Source organism: Branchiostoma lanceolatum, chromosome 9, assembly GCF_035083965.1.
Source record: "Branchiostoma lanceolatum isolate klBraLanc5 chromosome 9, klBraLanc5.hap2, whole genome shotgun sequence".
NCBI classification, from domain to species: Eukaryota; Metazoa; Chordata; class Leptocardii; order Amphioxiformes; family Branchiostomatidae; genus Branchiostoma; species Branchiostoma lanceolatum.
This window is the reverse complement of record NC_089730.1, coordinates 16,824,813-16,847,105: the sequence shown is the minus strand read 5'-3', so window position 1 is coordinate 16,847,105 and position 22,293 is coordinate 16,824,813. Positions and strand designations below refer to the sequence as shown.

The 22,293-nt window shown below is 44.1% G+C and overlaps 3 protein-coding genes across 3 annotated transcripts; all 3 read right to left on the bottom strand.

The window, feature by feature from the left end:
* Positions 1 to 1,511: 1,511 nt before the first annotated feature.
* LOC136441800 (cytochrome P450 2U1-like) lies at positions 1,512 to 6,810 on the bottom strand. Its single transcript, XM_066438294.1, has 7 exons — positions 6,388 to 6,810; positions 5,155 to 5,297; positions 4,433 to 4,646; positions 3,844 to 4,124; positions 3,044 to 3,238; positions 2,300 to 2,435; positions 1,512 to 1,805 (listed from the first exon to the last, which is right to left on the bottom strand). Exons 1-7 carry the CDS (start codon positions 6,755 to 6,757, stop codon positions 1,627 to 1,629), a joined length of 1,518 nt encoding a protein of 505 aa, XP_066294391.1. The 5' UTR covers positions 6,758 to 6,810; the 3' UTR covers positions 1,512 to 1,626.
* Positions 6,811 to 7,861: 1,051 nt separating this feature from the next.
* On the bottom strand, positions 7,862 to 15,142 carry LOC136441802 (cytochrome P450 2U1-like). Its single transcript, XM_066438296.1, has 7 exons — positions 14,586 to 15,142; positions 13,375 to 13,517; positions 11,830 to 12,043; positions 11,245 to 11,528; positions 10,421 to 10,615; positions 9,679 to 9,814; positions 7,862 to 9,176 (listed from the first exon to the last, which is right to left on the bottom strand). Exons 1-7 carry the CDS (start codon positions 14,938 to 14,940, stop codon positions 8,998 to 9,000), a joined length of 1,506 nt encoding a protein of 501 aa, XP_066294393.1. The 5' UTR covers positions 14,941 to 15,142; the 3' UTR covers positions 7,862 to 8,997.
* Positions 7,862 to 21,314, bottom strand: LOC136441799 (cytochrome P450 2U1-like). The gene is made up of 8 exons (XM_066438293.1): positions 20,808 to 21,314; positions 20,131 to 20,273; positions 19,695 to 19,908; positions 19,201 to 19,484; positions 18,441 to 18,635; positions 17,689 to 17,824; positions 16,991 to 17,198; positions 7,862 to 8,969 (listed from the first exon to the last, which is right to left on the bottom strand). The coding sequence occupies exons 1-7, from the start codon at positions 21,175 to 21,177 to the stop codon at positions 17,020 to 17,022; spliced, it is 1,521 nt and encodes a 506-aa protein (XP_066294390.1). The 5' UTR covers positions 21,178 to 21,314; the 3' UTR covers positions 7,862 to 8,969; positions 16,991 to 17,019.
* Positions 21,315 to 22,293: the final 979 nt, after the last annotated feature.

The window sequence follows — 22,293 nt, the reverse complement described above, 5'->3', positions numbered from 1 at the left end:
CTGTAGGGCAGATACAAGAGATAGGCTTGCCCATATAGGCAGTAATGCTTTAAAGCACTAAAACAAGGGCTCAGAAAAGGATTCACCTTAATTGCAAGCCCCAAAAATTCTTATGCACCAGAAAGCCACATCTGTCTACTTTAGAATCATGCAAAGAAAATAGACAGTTGACCAGCTCGTTCTCTCGTAACAGCTGACAGACGAAAACAATCGTCAACTTTGACCTACTCCCAGCCTGGAAGAGTCCACTCGGAGCATGTGAAACCAAACCACAAAGATATCTCCTTACACCAATTAAAAGACTGAAACATACAAATTTTGACCAAAGTTGGATATACACGGCCTTATATGAGTAAGAACAGTCATTAATGCAGTGCCACAGCATGGGAATACCGAGCATGTCTGTGTGTCTGTTAGTGAACACGATAAGTCGAGAATTCTTGGAAGGATTGTCTTGGTATTTGGTATGTTGGTAGGTCTCGATGAAACCTGAAAATGATTAGATTTTGGGCCCCCTATCGGCTTGTTACGGTACTGCAGCGGAACTTCATGTTATGATATCTCGTGTTGTGGACATGCTATGGAACTGATTTTTGAGTGGTAGATAGCTCGTTGGGCAGAGAGTAAGTGGTATAGGCTTGGGCCCCCTAGCAACTTTTTTGGAACTGCAGGGGTAGGTTTTGCTTCAGACTTTGAAAGGGAATAACTCAAGAAGGGCTTGATGGAAGGTCATGATTTTTTGCATGTACATAGCTTGAGCGATGATGTACATGATTGGATACTTATTATGCAAATCAGTAACTAATTTGGATGATTAATGAGGAAAGTTTATACATTCATCAATTTCCATGATAGGACTCGCAAACATGTGACATATGTAACTGAGGAAGAGAGAAATATTAATAGATATCAGCTATGCAAATGAGAACCTCATTTACATAATCAATGAGAAAATAATATAACTCGAGATGGGCTTGATGGATGGTCATGATTTTTGGTATGTAGATAGCTTATGTGATGCTTTGTATGATTGGATGATAATTATGCAAATCAGATTATAATTAATGAGGCAATTTTAAAAACCTGCTGTGTTCCATGATATGACTATTCAAATATGTGACATTTGTAACTGAGGAAGAGAGGAATGTCAATAGATAGAAATTATGCAAATGTAGGCCTAATTTGCATAATTCATGAGAAACTACTATCATTCCATACTAGTAAATAACGGCAATTTCATACTTGTTGCATTTAGAAGTTGTGTGAATGTGAACACCATTGAATCAAATTATGCTAATAAGGAGCTTATTTGCATTATTGATGAAAAATGTTAGCATAACCTTCTTTGTTAAGCTCATAATCATAACAAGGAGGTTTGGACAACTTATGTTATTTGGGTGAGGAGGATCAACTGGTATGATTTTTGATTGATGAAAAACACTCCTAATACGTCAGTCATAAAGGTCAAAATCATTTCGCGAAGGTATGAGGTCGTAGAACTCTTGTTTTCAATTTGATGGTGCTAACCGACATTGCTAGTGTCAATACATGTCGGCAGCAATGATACAATGAATGAATGAAAATATAATGATTGGTACCTGTAGAGACAAATATCGAACGACTATCCTAACGCCGGGAGATGCAAAGCTTTACTGTTGGTGGTTTCAAAACTACTCCCATGGTGCCATCGGTCGAGGGTGCTGCGGCGCCCTCTGGCAACTTGAAGGTGAAGTGCTTCATCAGGGAAGAGAAGATCAGAAAGAGCTCCATCTTAGCCAGCTGCTCGCCGAGGCAGACACGACGGCCTGTAATGTTAAAAGCACGTGTATGGTAACAAATCATGGCATTAGATATTGTATTTTGAAGCCCCTGTGACGAGCTTTCCATGACCAAATATAAATGGAACTTTGACCAACTGTGTTTATACCCAAACACATGGAAACGGCGTTGTTTCAATATCCTCTCAGCCGTCAGCCAATCAGAAACTCCCCGCCACAACGGCCCAGAAGGGTGTTGACTAGTTACCAGTCAATCACGTTGTCACTTATAATTACAGTCAAAAGGCAACATGATTGACTGATAACGTTCTCCCAACAACAGGAGTGGGAGTCTCTGATTGGCTGACAGCTGTCCAGTGAGAGGATGTGTCTCACGATGACGTGACTGTACCTTTTGTAATGTGAATTAATTAGAAAAAGTAGCAAAACTAAACCATCTACCAATTATCGAGCATTTCATAAGACCAATATGCTCTGTGTGTTGTCACAACCCATTTGCCCACCACGGGTTAATAACTCACCGGTAGAAAAGGGCAAGAAGGATTCCGGCCTGCTGACCACTCTTCCGTTACAGTCCAGGAACCGACGGGGGTCAAACTTGTCTGGGTCCGGCCAAAATTCCGGGTCCATCTGAGCTGACCATATGTTGCTAAGAACCTTCACAATGAAAAGAAATCAAACTAGCTAAACAAGATGCTGGTATTATTAACAAGACTAAACTTTTAGTCCAACACTGTAACAAAAATTGGGATTTACCCCAAATTTTCGGTTGACTCCATCAACCCTGTTCACGATATGACCCGGCTACTGCAACGTGACGTCAGCGACACATGATCGCAGCAGCGGGTCATACGCGCCAGATAACTTGTGTCTCTCCCCGTCTCTATTCAAGGTAGGTCTGTGGGCTATGATGTAGATTGCCTCCTTTACTCCTCTTGCTGTAGCCGGGTCATTCCGTGAACAGGGTTGATGGAGTCAACCGAAAATTTGGGGTAAGTCCCAATTTCTCTTACAGTGTTGGACGAAAAGTTTAGTCTTGTTAATAATGAATTCTACCAACACAGATGAACTTTCATGCTAAGATGCTAGTATGTGATACTTGGATCTAAGGAGAATTGAATTGATTTGTGGACATACAATAGAGACGATTATATGCATAAGTACAAGCTCAAGCACACTGATCTGATGGATAGTCTAGGTAACTATAACCATTTCATATTGTGATATTGTATTAAATGTGTCCTTTTCATGTACTGTTAAGCTACCTGCGTTTTTGCTGGGATAGTGTAGCCTCGGAAAGTCGTATCCTCGGTAGTCGCGTGAGGCACACTAAGGGGAGCGATGGCCCTGATGCGCATGATCTCCATGATAGTTGCCTCGGTATACGGGAGCTGGGACCTGTGGGCCAGGGTGGGCACGTCGTGGTCTGTTCCAAGGACACTGTCCAGCTCAGCTTGAACCTAGCACAGATTCCATAAAGATTCGATCTCAATATCAATCTACAGCGCTTATTGCTTCATATATACACACACAATATATATATTAACAGAAGATCGCCAGCAGTGGAGAACCTTTGCTGAACGCTTTGCTGCCCCTACGGCTGACTAAGCTATGGGAGAGAGTGAGGGAGGGAGGGAGGGAGTGGGGGAGGGAGGGAGGGAGGGAGGGAGGGAGGGAGGGAGGGAGGGAGGGAGGGAGGGAGGGAGGGAGGGAGGGAGGGAGGGAGGGAGGGAGGGAGGGAGGGAGGGAGGGAGGGAGGGAGGGAGGGAGGGAGGGAGGGAGGGAGGGAGGGAGGGAGGGAGGGAGGGAGGGAGGGAGGGAGGGAGGGAGAACAGTGTAAGAAAAATACAGCGTGGCCTCACCTTGAGTGTAAGCGGGTTTTTAATAAGCTAACCCACAGTTCCAAGTGTGCATATGCGAAAAGTCAAAGGTCAAGACCTCCGTTGAAAAAAAACTTCTAGACAATTGTTTACAAACCAAGGGACGTTGAACTTTGACCCATACCATAATGCATCACGTGAAATGGCTTATACCGATAGGCATTGAATTCGAAAATCTCCTGTACCTTCTGTTGCTCCTCTGGACACAGAACCATGTAGAGAAGACCCCATTGTAAGGTGTTTGCTGTGGTTTCCATTCCAGCCACAAACAGGTTTTGAATTATCCACACAATGTTCTCTTCTGAAAAACAGTCGCTCTTCTCTTGGATCTGTAGTTCGAGGATGAGGTCGATGAAGTCTCGTGGATTCTCGCGGTCCAAGGTCTCGCTGTGACTCTTGATTTCCTCTCGCAGAAAAGTATTAATCCTTTCCTTGAAGTCGAGAAGCCTCTTGCACGATGCATTCACTAGGAAGTAAACAAAACATGACATTGTCATATACATGTATAGCAAAGCATAAGCATGGATTAACGAGGAAGAAAGGAGTACATTAATGATCGGCCAATAACACACACTTGTAGGAATAATGGCATTTCAACTTATTCATAATGCTGACCTATGTGCAAATGGGTACATTTCCTATGTTAATTTTATTTATATCCTAAACAAAACTAGACCTTAACACAACAATTAGTACAATTTTTTTTGACACTTACAAACCGATAGTAAAATGTGTAAGTCATTTGCGTGAAACAAAATATTATCAGTAACTTACCTCCTGGTATGAATCGGAGAAAGGGAAACACGGCCATCGGTTGGCTACTCGCAACGTTAGAAACCATATTGTCAACATCGTTGATCAGTTCCACAAACTTGACATCATCGTAGTCAAAGCGTTTGCCGAAGACCATGGAGCAGATGATGTTGGCGACTGACACGGTCAGGTTGCCGGCGATGTCACGCGGATGGGTGTCCCTTTGCTCGGACAGCTATCAAATTGGAAACAAATACTAAGAAAGTACATTTTCAGGGGGCGGATTTAATTTGTCTGTCATTATTACTGTCCAGTTTAATGGTACATCCTATTCTCTCATGCCAGGATTACCGTTGGATATGTATATGTCAAACAATGGCACTAGTGACGTACTGCCCTGCGATTCGCGCTTCTCGTTGCGTTAGCGCTGGTCATGACATCAGCTGTTAGTTATCTAGCGAGTGAGTGGTCGGAAAGAAATCTATCAGCCAATCACGTCGCCTCCTGACTGTAGGTGGCTACATTATTGCGATGCAGCTGTAACTCCAGCAAAAGGAGGGCACTATCTGATTGGCTGACTACTGAATAACGCTTACGCAGCGAAAAGGACGTGTATATATAGTATCTACATGTTTCTTCCACACCGATGCGGGGAAACAAAACTTTCCACCCTCTGTCGTGTCAACATTGCAGCTCTATGACTATGTCAATTGAGAGAAAAATGACAACATCCACAAAAATACCTTCAGACAGAGCTGACGAGCCTCGTCCCTGATGTTTTCTTCCATACTGCCCGGTCCCATTCTCATTCCCAGGTTTCTCAGCGCACTGAAGGCGAACTTGCGTTTTTCTTTGTAGGCTTGGTTGAATTTTGAGAACACAATGTCTGTGTAGAATCATAAATGCATTGTAAATCTCAGTAAATTGAAGCCTGATGAAAAAATCAAAGGGGACACTTGTTGACCTGTCCTTTGTTTCTTTGGCATGCTCTAGCAACACTGGAAACAGAATCATGATCAGGTCAAATCGTTGTCTCAGCCGTCATCCTTATGACGCCCAACCGACCGAATCAGGTCATTGAGGTATGGCTTACCCAAGGACATTACACAATGTCCTCGACCTACCTATAAGTCCAGGGGCTGGTCACAAAAAGTAAAACAAGATATGTTTTCTAGGACATGTTAGACGGTACGAAACGAAAGGGTCAATGGGACGTGCGTTTGACACGGCCAGTGCATTGCCCCATTTATGGCGGTCGCAAAAACATGGTAACGCTAAATCTTTGTCCTTGTATTTTTATTCAATCCAGATCAGTTACACTATAAACGACATTATCCTGTATCTTTGAGGGGGGGGGCACTGTACATAGGTCTTTAAAAAAAAAAAAGCTGAAGCCACTGAGCTTATCGATAAATTCCACGCAGGAATTTTGTTGGGCAACAAAGTGTTCAAAACATCTCCCTGGTGTAGGTATTGCTGATACTTCAAACCAAGGCTGTGGTGACATGGGGAAAGGTTCGTGCTATAAAGGTTTCGGGTTCGTATTACTAGCAGGCCCCAATGTTGTGCCTCTTGGAAAGACACTCTCAACCCATTTCCCCAATCGACTCAAATGGGTATCTGCTAGAAGACGTTATAAATCCTGGCCACTACTACCCCCCCCCCCCCCGATCGAAACCTCTGCTTGGAGAATAAGTATCTGCTAGTGGCTTTTGTCAGGGACGCCCCGTTGAATAGCACGTAAAGCTGAAATTCCGGTGTCTTATAGGTGCGCTACACTTTGAGCACGTTAAAATTTGAACCCAACACACTTATCGATAAGAGTAGGGGCCCTTTCCAGAGTGAGTACATCAAACCTAGCCGTCTGCTCAAGAGCAGCTTGTACAAAAATGGTATTTATCTTTAAGGGAATCTACCTGTTCTCAATACAGATTTTGAAATCATGCTGACGCAATACAGCAGCCAAACATACATACCTTTTCCAAAGCCAGTTAAGAGATCAAAGGTATAGACGTTGGGCCTGCTGGAGAAAGCATCCTTGTAGTCCACAAGCGCCTCTTTGATGACCCGATAGCCGTTCAGAACCACCACGTCTTCCATCCCCATTCTAACCGTGTACACGTCGCCATACTGCTGCCTCCACTCCGTAAGCTTCAGGTGGGGCGCTCGGCCAAGGGACAACAGGTGGCCGACTACAGGCCAGCTCCCACTCGGTGACGGTGGGAGGTTGTTACGTCGTTTGAAGAAGAGGAGTAGGGTAAGGAGGACGACTAAAAACACCGCTATGGTCTGGACGGTGAGGTGAGACGAAAAAAGAGAATATACTATACTCCATACGGCCGACATTGCGAGGACTAAAACTGCTTGTTTTCGGAGTCTATTCAGGAAGTCTACAGAGTGTGACGTGGAGACATACCCAGATCGTTCAATGCAAATGTGAAAGGTCAAGGTTCATTGAGCAAGCTATCGTCTGACAGGCTTATCCGTCGACGTCCCAGGGCAGTGGTAAGGATTTTGCGACTCCTCTTACGCATACGCAGTCACCATTACCTATACACGTCGTCTTTACCGCCACTTTAAGCTGGCGTCAAGCTGCAAATGACCTTCGGTAGAAGGTCGCGTGCCTAATTCCAAAATCGCCAGAGAGTCGAGCAAATGTTTTGACTGAAAATTTACCCTTAGGCTGTTGAATTGAACAGGGCTCGGGTGCGGCCTGCGAAGATCGGCGGCCGATCCCTAAAAATCGCACAGTAATCGAGAAGACACCGTATTGCTACCGAAATATCCTTTTAATTTTAGACTCATCGGGCGAACTATTTTTCCTGCTGTGTGACGGCTTTACAGATCATGACCACCTGTCCCGCCGCCGTGTCGACTCTGTGTATTTGCTGCCATGCCACAAGACCATATCGCCAGAGGGTAAAATGCATTCGGCTGTTTACCGCCAAATTCGGAAAAGATCAAGTTGCAAGGACAAGTAAAAACACCTCAAAGAGGTTACCTATGGGGTCATGGCGATCACACACCACCTCCTCCCCTTACCCTCCAACATTGACATCAACAATTCGTTTGTTCGTCCGTTCGTTCGTTCATTTATACCCTTATAGTAGCTAGTGGTACATAGGGCAGCAAATTGTCTTTCTGTTTCTGTAGCAGGGTACATTTTTGCAGGGAATGATTGCCAGTCCTCCCCCTTAATCGCCCTCTAGGCAATAATCACCTGGAACACGGCACTCCAATTTTTCGTCCCTTCCGAAAGACGGGTGCAGCCCCAACCGAGATGTCCTGTCCCAGGATTGAACCAGGGCCCTACCAGTTGGCAATTACAGTAATTGGAAACATAAGCTGTATAAAAGCTGTATACATACCAATTAACAACAGAATTTCAGCTTTACCGACAGACTCTAGCTGAAAACTTCTCTTCTACTCACCATAGATTGTTTGCCATCGTAAAACCATGCGAATTTTTATAGCGCTACTGCTGCATTGTACAGCATGGATATATATCTTCAATATTTATATCTTCATTATTCTTGCTACGTGCTAAATATCAATGCAAACTTTAACTGAATAAGAAACCTTATTTCACATAGAGTACTAGTGTTGTAGCTCTTACACATACCATATCATTGTTACTGTAATCATTAACATGTGAACATGATAGGTTATTCAGTTTAAATGTAAACGTACGTTTTACATCTAAGATTTTAATCATGATAAACGTTACAATTAGGCGCAACATGATTAACTAGAAAAAAGTAATGCTACGTTTCTATTCTACAGTGCTCTTATGAGAAAGGTGATGTTGACGTTATATCAACATTCATGACATATTTAAGTAGGCTAAATATACTTTTTTTTAAATACGTGTTAACGTCAGTATTGTCAATTATTGTCACCATTCCTTTTTATAAGAAAAATTGCTGAGATATGCGATCCTTTTATGCCTTCGACCTAGCGGAAATAGGGTGAACTTTAACAACAACTTTCGTACCTACATGTATATAGCCGGTATAACCACCCTTCGGCGTAACACACCAGCTACGCAGGCACACGGCGCGGAAGCAGTATATTACACTAAACAACATGTCACACCTAACCTTTGCACATCTAACTGCAAGTGTTGTTTAAAGCTATCTAGTGAGGACGCCCTTCACCCTAAACGTCTATTTATCTGGAAACCACGAAGGTAACGCTACTTACAACACCAATCTTACGTTCGAATCATAAATAAGAGAGTAATTTCACTTTAATCCTAAAGCCAAATGAAATGGTAACTGTGGAACGTGGTCCAACTTTCACACAACAAACCAAACCTTAGAACTGTCTAAATTACGACCACCTCTTCTCCACCAATTTCTAACATTGGCTATATAAAGGTATATCTCATAAAATACAAGGCTGATACATTGTATACAATTTAGTTAATAGAAATAGAATATAATACGATTCATACGTGCATTCATTTTCAATTTGATGGTGCTAACCGACATTGCTAGTGTCAATACATGTCGGCAGCAATGATACAATGAATGAATGAAAATATAATGATTAGTACCTGTAGAGACAAATATCAAACGACTATCCTAACGCCGGGAGATGCAAAGCTTTACTGTTGGTGGTTTCAAAACTACTCCCATGGTGCCATCGGTCGAGGGTGCTGCGGCGCCCTCTGGCAACTTGAAGGTGAAGTGCTTCATCAGGGAAGAGAAGATCAGAAAGAGCTCCATCTTAGCCAGCTGCTCGCCGAGGCAGACACGACGGCCTGTAATGTTAAAAGCACGTGTATGGTAACAAATCATGGCATTAAATATTGTATTTTGAAGCCCCTGTGACGAGCTTTCCATGACAAAATATAAATGGAACTTTGACCAACCGTGTTTATACCCAAACACATGGAAACGGCGTTGTTTCAATATCCTCTCAGCCGTCAGCCAATCAGAAACTCCCCGCCACAACGGCCCAGAAGGGTGTTGACGTTGACCAGTTACCAGTCAATCACGTTGCCACTTATAATTACAGTCAAAAGGCAACATGATTGGCTGATAACGTTCTCCCAACAACAGGAGTGGGTGTCTCTGATTGGCTGACAGCTGTCCAGTGAGAGGATGTGTCTCGGCACGATGACGTGACTGTACCTTTTGTAATGTGAATTAATTAGAAAAAGTAGCAAAACTAAACCATCTACCAATTATCGAGCATTCCATAAGACCAATATGCCCTGTGTGTTGTCACAACCCGTTTGCCCACCACGGGTTAAAACTCACCGGTAGAAAAGGGCATGAAGGATTTCGGCCTGCTGACCACTTTTCCGTCACAGCACAGGAACCGACGGGGGTCAAACTTGTCTGGGTCCGGCCAGAATTCCGGGTCCATCTGAGCTGACCATATGTTGCTAAGAACCTTCACAATGAAAAGAAATCAAACTAAACAAGATGCTGGTATTATTAACAAGACTAAACTTTTAGTCCAACACTGTAACAGAAATTGGGATTTACCCCAAATGTTCGGTTGACTCCATCAACCCTGTTCACGGAATGACCTGGCTACTGCAACGTGACGTCAGCGACACGTGATCGCAGCAGCGGGTCATACGCGCCAGATAACTTGTGTCTCTCCCCGTCTCTGTTCAAGGTAGGTCTGTTGGCTCTGATGTAGATTGCCTCCTTTACTCCTCTTGCTGTAGCCGGGTCATTCCGTGAACAGGATTGACGGAGTCAACCGAAAATTTGGGGTAAGTCCCAATTTCTCTTACAGTGTTGGACGAAAAGTTTAGTCTTGTTAATAATGAATTCTACCAACACAGATGAACTTTCATGCTAAGATGCTAGTATGTGATACTTGGATCTAAGGAGAATTGAATTGATTTGTGGACATACAATAGAGACGATCATATGCATAAGTACAAGCTCAAGCACACTGATCTGATGGATAGTCTAGATAACTTTAACCATTTCATATTGTGATAGTGTATCAAATGTGTGTCCTTTTCATGTATTGTTAAGCTACCTGCGTTCTTGCTGGGATAGTGTAGCCTCGGAAAGTCGTGTCCTCGACCGTGGCACGGGGAAGGTTGAGAGGAACGATGGCCCTGATGCGCATGATCTCCATGATAGTAGCCTCGGTATACGGGAGCTGGGACCTGTGGGCCAGGGTGGGCACGTCGTGGTCTGTTCCAAGGACACTGTCCAGCTCAGCTTGTACCTGGCACAGATTCCACAAAGATCCGATCTCAATATCAATCTACAGCGCTTATTGCTTCATACACACACACATAGTTCTTCATGGAAAAGCGGAAGGCGCACGACCGCAGGGACGTCCCCGTCGGTCATGGATCACAGATTTGAAACGGTGGACAAGCCATACAGCCGGCAAACCAGATGCCCAGACTGGCAGAAGATCGCCAGCATTGGAGAACCTTTGCTGAACGCTTTGCTGCCCCTACGGCTGACTTAGCTATGGGAGAAAGTGAGTGAGTGAGTGAGTGAGTGAGTGAGTGAGTGAGTGAGTGAGTGAGTGAGTGAGTGAGTGAGTGACTGAGTGAGTGAGTGAGTGAGTGAGTGAGTGAGAGAGTGAGTGAGTGAGTAAGTGAGTGAGTGAGAACAGTGTAAGAATATACAGCGGGGCCTCACCTTTAGTGTAAGCGGTTTTTTGAATAAGCTATCCCACAGTTTCAAGTGTGCATATGCGAAAAGTCAAAGGTCAAGACCTGCGTTAAAAAACTTCTAGACAATTGTTTACAAACCAAGGGACGTTGAACTTTGACCTATACCATAATGCATCACGTGAAATGGCTTATACCGATAGGCATTGAATTCGGAAATCTTCTGTACCTTCTGTTGCTCCTCTGGACACAGAACCATGTAGAGAAGACCCCATTGTAAGGTGGTTGCTGTTGTTTCCATTCCAGCGACAAACAGGTCTTGAATTATCCACACAATGTTCTCTTCTGAAAAACAGTCGCTCTTCTCTTGGATCTGTAGTTCGATGAGGATGAGGTCGATGAAGTCTCGTGGATTCTCGCGGTCCAAGGTATCGCTGTGACTCTTGATTTCCTCTCGCAGAAAAGTATTGATCCTTTCATTGAAGTCGAGAAGCCTCTTGCACGATGCATTCACTAGGAAGTAAACAAAACATGACATTGTCATATATAGCAAAGCATAAGCATGGATTAACGAGGAAGAAAGTCGTACATTAATGATCGGCCAATAACACACACTTGTAGGAATAATGGCATTTCAACTTATTCATAATGCTGACCTATGTGCAAATGGGTACATTTCCTATGTTAATCTTATTTATATCCTAAACAAAACTAGACCTTAACACAACAATTAGTACAATTTTTTTGACACTTACAAACCGATAGTAAAATGTGTAAGTCATTTGCGTGAAACAAAATATTATCAGTAACTTACCTCCTGGTATGAATCGGAGAAAGGGAAACACGGCCATCGGTTGGCTACTCGCAACGTTAGAAACCATATTGTCAACATCGTTGATCAGTTCTACAAACTTGACATCATCGTAGTCATAGCGTTTGCCGAAGACCATGGAGCAGATGATGTTGGCGACTGACACAGTCAGGTTACCGGCGATGACACGCGGATGGGTGTCCCTTTGCTCGGACAGCTATCAAATTGGAAACAAATACTAAGAAAGTACATTTTCAGGGGGTGGATTTAATTTGTCTGTCATTATTACTGTCCAGTTTAATTGTACATCCTATTCTCTCATGCCAGGATTGCCGTTGGATATGTAACGTTATATGTCAAACAATGGCACTAGTGACGTACTGCCCTGCGATTCGCGCTTCTCGTTGCGTTAGCGCTGGTCATGACATCAGCTGTTAGTTATCTAGCGAGTGAGTGGTCGGAGAGAAATCTATCAGCCAATCACGTCGCCTCCTGACTGTAGGTGGCTACATCATTGCGATGCAGCTGTATCTCCAGCAAAAGGAGGGCACTATCTGATTGGCTGACTACTGAATAACGCTTACGCAGCGAAAAAGACGTGACACTGTATATATAGTTATGTTTAGCCATACCTAGTATGGCTCAACATATTGTTTTTGTTCACGTTCTTCTTCTTCTTCTTCTCCTGACAAATCTTCAAATGGTATCTACTCCGTCATTTTTGGGCCAAACGACCTGAAATTTGGCATGTAGGTAAAATGGCAAATACCCCCAGAAGATTTTTTAATTTTGTTGAAACAGGCCTTAAAATCATTTCTATGGAGGTTTGTTGGGGCATTTTTAGACAATTTTTATATATTGGGCCCCTGTGCCCTGGTATTGCAAGCAAGTGACCTGAAATTCGGTACAAGGGTGCCTTGAACATGTCCCTATAGGACTTCAATCACATGTTTGGTGTACATCACTTCAAAATGCTTCAATTTGGGGACTATTGGACCCATTTTCAGACCAAAAACAGGCCAAAAGTGGTATCCCCGTTCCATGTTCTATTTGCTGCTGGCAAAGGAATCCATGTTCTATCTAAGGATCCCCGCGTTCCATTTGCTACTGGCCAAAGAACACGTGTTCTATTTAGGTTACCTGAGGTCATATTGCAGGAACACACGCAAGCCTTTGCAGTAAGAAGCTCTTGGGGTCTCGCAGAACTTGTACAGAGAATTTTTTGTACGCGTGATTTTGGAACAGTCCATTTATACATCGGGAGGGAGATTGGCGAAGTATGATGCTCTCACAAATGTTGCCTTTCTACATGCAGTTAATATTTCGATTTGCCCAGGTGTTATTTTGGGACAGCCCACTTCTTGCATGGGGAGGAGTATGGCTAAGCATGCTGTATTTGCTCAGGGGCAAATGACGGCCTTTCTAGTACCTACATGTTTCTTCCACACCGATGCGGGGAAACAAAACCTTCCACCCTTTGTCGTGTCAACATCGCAGCTCTATGACTATGTCAATTGAGAGAAAAAATGACAACATTTATAAACATACCTTTAGACAGAGCTGACGAGCCTCGTCCCTGATGTTTTCTTCCATACTGCCCGGTCCCATTCTCATTCCCAGGTTTCTCAGCGCGCTGAAGGCGAACTTGCGTTTTTCTTTGTAGGCTTGGTTGAATTTTGAGAACGCAATGTCTGTGTAAAATCATAAATGCATTGTAAATCTCAGTAAATTGAAGCCTAATGAAAAAATCAAAGGGGACACTTGTTGACCTGTCCTTTGGCATGCTCTAGCAACACTGGAAACAGAATCATGATCAGGTCAAATCGTTGTCTCAGCTGTCATCCTTCTGACGCCCAACCGACCGAATCAGGTCATTGAGGCATGGCTTACATTACACAATGTCCTCGACCTACCTATAAGCCCAGGGGCTGGTCACAAAAAGTAAAACCGAAGATATGTTTTCTAGGACATGTTAGACGGTATGAAACGAAAGGGTCAATGGGACGTGCGTTTGACACGGCCAGTGCATTGTCCCATTTATGGCGGTCGCAAAAACATGGTAACGCTAAATCTTTGTCCTTGTATTTTTATGCAATCCAGATCAGTTACACTATAAACGACATTATCCTGTATCTTTGAGGGAGGGGGGCACTGTACATAGGTCTTTAAAAAAAAACTGAAGCCACTGTGCTTATCGATAAATTCCACGCAAAAATTTTGTTGAGCAACAAAGTGTTCAAAACATCTCCCTGGTGTAGGTATTGCTGATACTTCAAACCAAGGCCGAGGTGACATGGAGAAAGGTTCGTGCTACAAAGGTTTCGGGTTCGTATTACTAGCAGGCCCCAATGTTGTGCCTCTTGGAAAGACACTTTCAACCTATTTCCCCAATCGACTCAAATGGGTATCTGCTAGAAGACGTTAAAAATCCCGGCCACTACTACCCCCCCCCCCCATCGAAACCTCTGCTTGGAGAATAAGTATCTGCAAGTGGCTTTTGTCAGGGACGCCCCGTTGAATAGCACGTAAAGCTGGAAGTCCGGTGTCTTAGGTGCGCTACACTTTGAGCACGTTAAAATTTGAACCCAACACACTTATCGATAAGAGTAGGGGTCCTTTCCAGAGTGAGTACATCAAGCCTAGCCGTCTGCTCAAGCGCAGCTTGTACAAAAATGGTATTTATCTCTAAGGGAATCTACCTGTTCTCAATACAGATTTTGAAATCATGCTGACGCAATACAGCAGCCAAACTTACATACCTTTTCCAAAGCCAGTTAAGAGATCAAAGGTATAGACGTTGGGCCTGCTGGAGAAAGCATCCTTGTAGTCCACAAGCGCCTCTTTGATGGCCCGATAGCCGTTCAGAACCACCACGTCTTCCATCCCCATTCTAACAGTGTACACGTCGCCATACTGCTGCCTCCACTCCGTAAGCTTCAGGTGGGGCGCTCGGCCAAGGGACAACAGGTGGCCGACTACAGGCCAGCTCCCACTCGGTGACGGTGGGAGGTTGTTACGTCGTTTGAAGAAGACGAGTAGGGTAAGGAGAACGACTAACAACACCGCGATGGTCTGGATGGAAAGTTCTGACAAAAACAAAAAATGACCTGACATCGCGAAGACTTGCGAGAGGTTCCTTCCACTTGTTTTCGGGATCTGGGGATGACGTGGTAGGTAATGTCCCAAGGTCGTTTAACAAAAATGTCAAAGGTCAGGCTTCCCCGAGCAGGTTGTCCAACAGGTTCAGCCTAATACATCTCAGTCACCAATTAGGCTGTACCAAACTTTTTTTAGGTAAAATACGCGCCTTTTATGGCCGTATAGCGAACAAACAGGGTTACACTGCCATAGGCTCTCGGCCGAACGCATGTGTTGCTCATCCTCCCAGCATGCCCGATATGCTTGCTTCATCACCTCCCACATCGGCCCTGCAATTTCCAGCCTGTTAACTAGCTTCTGGCGACGTCACCACCAAAACAGCTTCAGCCAATCAGAGGGTTTGCCAAAGCTCATCTCGAGCAAAAGCGCAAAGGACGCTGGGAAGCTATTAACCAATCAGGTTACGTCTTACATCGCTAATTTGGGTTCAGAGCAAAAATAACGGTTGTTTGTGCCAAATAAGGCTAGCTCATTAATCATTCAAGAGCAACTGTCAATAACGTCGCCAGAAGCGAGTTCTGGAAATTGCAGGGCCCATATGGGAGGTAATGAAGCGAGCATATCGGGCACGCTGGGAGGATGGTGTTGCTGGCCAAGAAGGTTTAACTTTCAAAACTCACGAAGAGTCGAGCGTATTTTTTGCCTGAAACTCCGCGAAGTAGTACTTACCAGTATTGCATTGAGGAAGGTATATAACAGACGGGCGCCGAAACATCGGCTGTTGTGACCAAATTTGGTTATGAACAATAATTTCCAACCTGATGAAAGTATTCAAGGGAGGAAACATGATTTTGGGTGCAAAGGTCCAAAAACTGAAATCGCTTAAGAGAACATCCTGGCACCCAGGGTGATTTGAATCAGGAGCATCGACAACTAGACAAGACATTTTGCATTATGTTTATTTTATTCATCAATCGTCTCGTAATAATCATTCGGAAAAAAAACAGCACTGAATTGTACCAATCTAACGGTCCAACTAAATAATTCCATTTTGAATGGAAACTAAGATTAAATAGTTACTTGCAAATGCAGACAGGTTAAAATATGTTGAAATTGAGTACTATTCATTTCAGGATGCTATGTCTTTATATCTTTAATTATTTGCAGTATTTATCTTGAAGTTAACATGTCAGAGTGACCTTTATGCAGCAATTTGGCGGATAAGTATCTAAGATTGCAGTCTGGGATTAATTTCAGGGTGAAGTGGAAGAGAAGTGACGCAATAATTTCGGCGGAAATGTGGGCGAGTGTGTGACGTAAGAAAAATTTTCATATTGAAACAAACAAATAGTCTGATTGGTTTGGACGAGTCTAGTTATAAAACTGAATGCTGTCATTATTTAGGATTGGAGAACAAGATGGCGCCCGAACTGCGGACGATCTTGATATAGCTTTGCTATTACCCACATAACACGCAAACCTGAGTAAAAATGGGGATTGATGTGCCCCCTAGCCCTTTCATACAAAAAAGCAGACCTTAGCTCTGTCTAAAATGTATCTACTATAATCTCTTTCCCGCCACCATCTAACATTAGCTGTGTATATCTCCTATATATGCTAAGCTTATACATTCTAAGATCTGGATATTAGAGATAAGATTTATACGTGTAACAATTTTGAATTTCATGTTTCTTAATGAAAACTGCTGACAATACATTTCGGCAGCAATGATATATGGAGTTATTATTATTTATTGTCATTTATCATCATCATCATTCTTTATTTGGGATATATAAAAACAAACATAATACATTTTAAAAGAGTTATAAGCTTAACACAAACACCAAAGGACAAACAAACATAAATACGTAAAACTAGATACACAATAGCCATCTGGCTTGCGGAAATCCCTGCAGTGTACCTGTAATTAAGTACCTGTGTGGTCAGTGTAACAGCATAACCTCAACTTGCCACCCCCCAGATTTACTAATCATACTATTAGCTTAATGCATGTCAGCAGCAATGATGGACATGAATGAATTAATGAAAATATAATGATTAGTACCTGTAGAGACAAATAACCAAACGACTATCCTAACGCCGGTAGATGCATAGCTTTACTGTTGGTGGTTTCAAAGCTACTCCCATAGTGCCATCGGTCGAAGGTGCAGCGGCGCCCTCTGGCAACTTGAAGGTGAACTGCTTCATCAAGGAAGAGAAGAGCAAAAAGAGCTCCATCTTAGCCAGCTGCTCACCGAGGCAGACACGACGGCCTGTATTGTTGAAAGCACGTGTATGGTAACAAATCATGGCATTAAATATTGTATTTTGAAGCCCCCGTGACGAGCTTTCCATGACCAAATATAAATGGAACTTTGAGCAACCGTGTTTATACCCAAACACATGGAAACGGCGTTGTTTCAATATCCTCTCAGCCGTCAGCCAATCAGAAACTCCCCGTCACAAGGGTGTTGGCGGGCAAGTTACCAGCCAATCGCGTTGCCACTTACAGTCAAAAGCCAACATGATTGGTGATAACGTTCTCCCGACAACAGGAGTGGGAGTCTCTGATTGGCTGACAGCTGTCCAGCGATAAAACCTGAGACGATGTGTCTCACTATGACGGGACTGTACCTTTTGTAATGTGAATGAATTAGAAAAAGGAGCAAAACTAAACCATCTACCAGTTATCGAGCATTCCATAAGACCCATATGCCCTGTGTGTTGTCTCAACCCGTTTGTACACCTCTGGTTAAAACTCACCGGTAGAAAAGGGCAAGAAGGATTCCGGCCTGCTGACCACTCTTCCGTCACAGTCCAGGAACCGACGGGGGTCAAACTTGTCTGGGTCCGGCCAAAATTCCGGGTCCATCTGAGCTGACCATATGTTGCTAAAAACCTTCACAATGAAAAGAAATCAAACTAAACAAGATGCTGGTATCATTAACAAGACTAAACTTTCCGTCCAACACTGTAAGAGAAATTGGGACTTACCCCAAATTTTCGGTTGACTCCATCAACCCTGTTCACGGAATGACCCGGCTACTGCAACGTGACGTCAGCGACACGTGATCGCAGCAGCGGGTCATACGCGCCAGATAACCATACTAGCTAGTATGGTCTCCCCCCGTCTCTGTTCAAGGTAGGTCTGTGGGCTATGATGTAGATTGCCTACCTTACTCCTCTTGCAGTAGCCGGGTCATTCCGTGAACAGGGTTGATGGAGTCAACCGAAAATTTGGGGTAAGTCCCAATTTCTCTTACAGTGTTGGAGGAAAAGTTTAGTCTTGTCATCGATGAATTCTACCAACACAGATGAACTTTCATGCTAAGACGCTGGTATATAATTCTTGGATCTAGAGAGAATCGAATTGATTTGTGGACATACAATAGAGACGATTATATGCATAAGTACAAGCTCAAGCACACTGATCTGATGGTTAGTCTAGATAACTTTAACCATTTCATATTGTGATATTGTATTAAATATGTCCTTTTCATGTACTGTTAAGCTACCTGCGTTTTTGCTGGGATAGTGTAGCCTCGGAAAGTCGTATCCTCGGTAGTCGCGTGAGGCACACTAAGGGGAGCGATGGCCCTGATGCGCATGATCTCCATGATAGTTGCCTCGGTATACGGGAGCTGGGACCTGTGGGCCAGGGTGGGCACGTCGTGGTCTGTTCCAAGGACACTGTCCAGCTCTGCTTGAACCTGGCACAGATTCCATAAAGATTCGATCTCAATATCAATCTACAGCGCTTATTGCTTCATATATACACACACAATTCTTCAGGGAAAAGCGGAAGGCGCACGACCGCGGGGACGTCCCCGTCGGTCATGGATCACAGATTTGAAACGGTGGACAAGCCATACAGCCGGCAACCAGATGTCCAGACTGGCAGAAGATCGCCAGCAGTGGAGAACCTTTGCTGAACGCTTTGCTGCCCCTACGGCTGACTAAGCTATGGGAGTGAGTGAGTGAGTGAGTGAGTGAGTGAGTGAGTGAGTGAGTGAGTGAGTGAGTGAGTGAGTGAACAGTGTAAGAAGAATACAGCGTGGCCTCACCTTTAGTGTAAGCGGTTTTTTGAATAAGCTATCCCACAGTTCCAAGTGTGCATATGCGAATTGTGGTCTAGGTCAAAGGTCAAGACCTCCGTTGAAAAAGCTTCTAGACAATTGTTTACAAACCAAGGGACCTTGAACGTTGACCTATACCTTAATGCATCACGTGAAATGACTTATACCGATAGGCATTGAATTCGAAAATCTCCTGTACCTTCTGTTGCTCCTCTGGACACAGAACCATGTAGAGAAGACCCCATTGTAAGGTGGTTGCTGTTTTTTCCATTCCAGCAACAAACAGGTCTTGAATTATCCACACAATATTCTCTTCTGAAAAACAGTCGCTCTTCTCTTGGATCTGTAGTTCGGTGAGGATGGTGTCGATGAAGTCTCGTGGATTCTCGCGGTCCACGGTCTCGCTGTGCCTCTTTATTTCCTCTCGCAGAAAAGTATTGATCCTTTCATTGAAGTCGAGAAGCCTCTTGCACGATGCATTCACTACGAAATAAACAAAACATGAGATTGGCAGATATAGCAAAGCATAAGCATCTAGTATGTACAAATGGTTTAATTTCCAATACTTATTGTATTTTTATCCTAAACAAAACTAGAACTTAACACAACAATTGGTACAAAATATTTCGACTCTTACAAACCGATAGTAAAATGTGTAAGTCATTTGCATGAAACAAAATATCGGTAACTTACCTCCTGGTATGAATCGGAGAAAGGGAAACACGGCCATCGGTTGGCTACTCGCAACGTTAGCAACCATATTGTCAACATCGTTGATCAGTTCCACAAACTTGACATCATCGTAGTCGTAGCGTTTGCCGAAGACCATGGAGCAGATGATGTTGGCGACTGACACGGTCAGGTTGTCGGCGATGTCACGTGGATTGGTGTCCCTTCGCTCGGACAGCTATGAAATTAGAAACAAATACTAAGAAACTACATTTTCAGGGGGCGGATTTAATTTGCATGTCATTATTATTCTCCGGATCCAGTATGTATATCTTATCCTCTCATGCCTTGATTGCCGTTGGATATGTATATGTCAAACAATGGCACTGTTGACGCACTGGCCTGCGATCCAAAAACATATTCTTTTCGGCGAAGATAATGACAACACCAACTAACATACCTTAAGGCAGAGCTGACGAGCCTCGTCCCTGATGTTTTCTTCCATACTGCCCGGCCCCATTCTCATTCCCATGTTTCTCAGCGCACTGAAGGCAAACTTGCGTCTTTCTTTGTAGGCTTGATTGAATTTTGAGAACGCGATGCCTGTGTAGAATTATAAATTCATGGTAAATCTATAAATTGAAGCCGTATGAAAAAAATCAAAGGGGATACTTGTTGACCTGTCCTTTGTTTAGTTGGCATGCTCTAGCATGCAACAATGGAAACAGAATCAGGTCAAACCGTTGTGTCTCAGCCGTCATCCTTAGCTTCTGACGCCAAACCGACTGAATCAGGTCATTGAAGTATGGCTTACCCAAGGACATTACACCATGCCCTTGGCATTGATACTAGAATAAGTATCTGCTAGTGGCTTTTGTGAGGGACGCCCTGTTGAATAGCACGTAAAGCTGGAAGTCCGGTGTCTTAGGTGTGCTACACTTCGAGCACGTTAAAATCCGAACCCAACACACTTATCGATAAGAGTAGGGGTCCTTTCCAGAGTGAGTACATCAAACCTAGCCGTCTGATCAAGCGCAGATTGAACAAAACTGGTGTGTTCTCCCTAGGGGAATCTACCTGTTCTCAATACAGATTTTGAAATCATGCTGACGCAATACAGCAACCAAACATACATACCTTTTCCAAAGCCAGTTAAGAGATCAAAGGTATAAACGTTGGGCCTGCCGGAGAAGGCATCCTTGTAGTCCACCAGCGCCTCTTTGATGGCCCGATAGCCGTTGAGAACCACCACGTCTTCCATCCCCATTCTAACAGTGTACACGTCGCCATACTTCTGCCTCCACTCCGTAAGCTTCAGGTGGGGCGCTCGGCCAAGGGACAACAGGTGGCCGACTACAGGCCAGCTCCCACTCGGTGACGGTGGGAGGTTGTTACGTCGTTTGAAGAAGACGAGTAGGGTAAGGAGAACGGCGAAAAACACCGCGATGGTCTGGACGGTGAGGTGAGACGATAAAAGAGAATATACTATACTCCAAACGGCCGACATCGCGAGGACTACAACTGTTTGTTTTCGGAGTCTATTCAGGAAGTCTAAAGAGAGTGACGTGGAGACATAATTACCCCGATCGTTCAATGCAAATGTGAAAGGTCAAGGTTCATTGAGCAAGCTACCGTCTGACAGGCTTATCCGTCCCAGGGCAGGGGTAAGCACTTTGCGACTCGTCTTACTGTTACGTATGCGCAGTTACCATAATTACCTATCTTTAAACGTCGTCTTTACCTCCCCTTCAAGCTGGCGTCACACTGCCAACGACCTTCGGCCGAGTTTGTTGATTGCCAGAAAGTCGAGCAAATCTTTATTCATTTCGACTGAAAATTTACCCTCAGGCTGTTGCATTGGATGGGGCCCGGGTATACCTGCGAACATCGGCCGATCTCTAAAAATCTCTGTGTGATCGAGAGAACATCGAATTCCTGCAGAAAATTGTCTGTTCAGTTTTAGAGCTGAGGATCTTTTTGAGGCGAACTTTTTCCCTGTTGTGTGACGTCGGCTTTACACGTACAGATCATAAGCGTGACCACCAGTACAGTGCCGAAATCTGTGAATTTTCTGCCATGCCACATATCGCCAGATCTGCAGAGGGTAAAATGCATTGGACTGTTTACGTTCCCAAATATCGACAAGAGCAGATGTATGCTGTACGTCCGTAGGTGTACCAAGATAAATTAAACATCTTAAAGTCACTCCCTTTGTTAAAAACTTTCATTAGACCAAGGTTGCACATTATGCATGATCCGTAGGTGTGTGCAAATATCCATATCCTAATAAATCATTGGCACTGTGACAAACAGTGAGTGTGGGGACTTCCTCTCTGCTGGAACTCTGTCTTCGTAAACTGAGTTTCTACGACTTCCCTGATTGGTGCATGGGCAGTAGGCCTCAGCTCCGCGGACTCAAAACAATAGCGAGTTTGTCTTCCCCGCTGAGCAGTTGCGTAAGACATCCTACCCCATAGTTATGCAAATACTCCCGACGCCCCCCCGTCGTCCAATGTGAGACAGCCGCTCGGAGGAGCTAACTTCGCTCATTCCTCGCTCCGCTCGGAATTCGCTCTTGGCGCCTGCGGCGCCACGGGGCGCGCCCTTCGGGCGCGCTTCGGGG

Excerpts from the sequence above, each read along its gene's own strand:
- LOC136441799 (XM_066438293.1), bottom strand. The coding sequence starts at position 21,177 with ATGTCGGCCGTTTGGAGTATAGTATATTCTCTTTTATCGTCTCACCTC. Across the intron at positions 19,485-19,694 it reads TCTCCGATTCATACCAGGAG|TGAATGCATCGTGCAAGAGG; the intron begins GTAAGTTACCGA and ends TTTATTTCGTAG. Across the intron at positions 17,199-17,688 it reads CTTCTTGCCCTTTTCTACCG|GCCGTCGTGTCTGCCTCGGT; the intron begins GTGAGTTTTAAC and ends TCAACAATACAG.
- LOC136441802 (XM_066438296.1), bottom strand. The coding sequence starts at position 14,940 with ATGTCAGGTCATTTTTTGTTTTTGTCAGAACTTTCCATCCAGACCATC. Across the intron at positions 11,529-11,829 it reads TCTCCGATTCATACCAGGAG|TGAATGCATCGTGCAAGAGG; the intron begins GTAAGTTACTGA and ends TTTACTTCCTAG. Across the intron at positions 10,616-11,244 it reads GTCCAGAGGAGCAACAGAAG|GTACAAGCTGAGCTGGACAG; the intron begins GTACAGAAGATT and ends AATCTGTGCCAG.
- LOC136441800 (XM_066438294.1), bottom strand. The coding sequence starts at position 6,757 with ATGTCGGCCGTATGGAGTATAGTATATTCTCTTTTTTCGTCTCACCTC. Across the intron at positions 3,239-3,843 it reads GTCCAGAGGAGCAACAGAAG|GTTCAAGCTGAGCTGGACAG; the intron begins GTACAGGAGATT and ends AATCTGTGCTAG. Across the intron at positions 1,806-2,299 it reads CTTCTTGCCCTTTTCTACCG|GCCGTCGTGTCTGCCTCGGC; the intron begins GTGAGTTATTAA and ends TTAACATTACAG.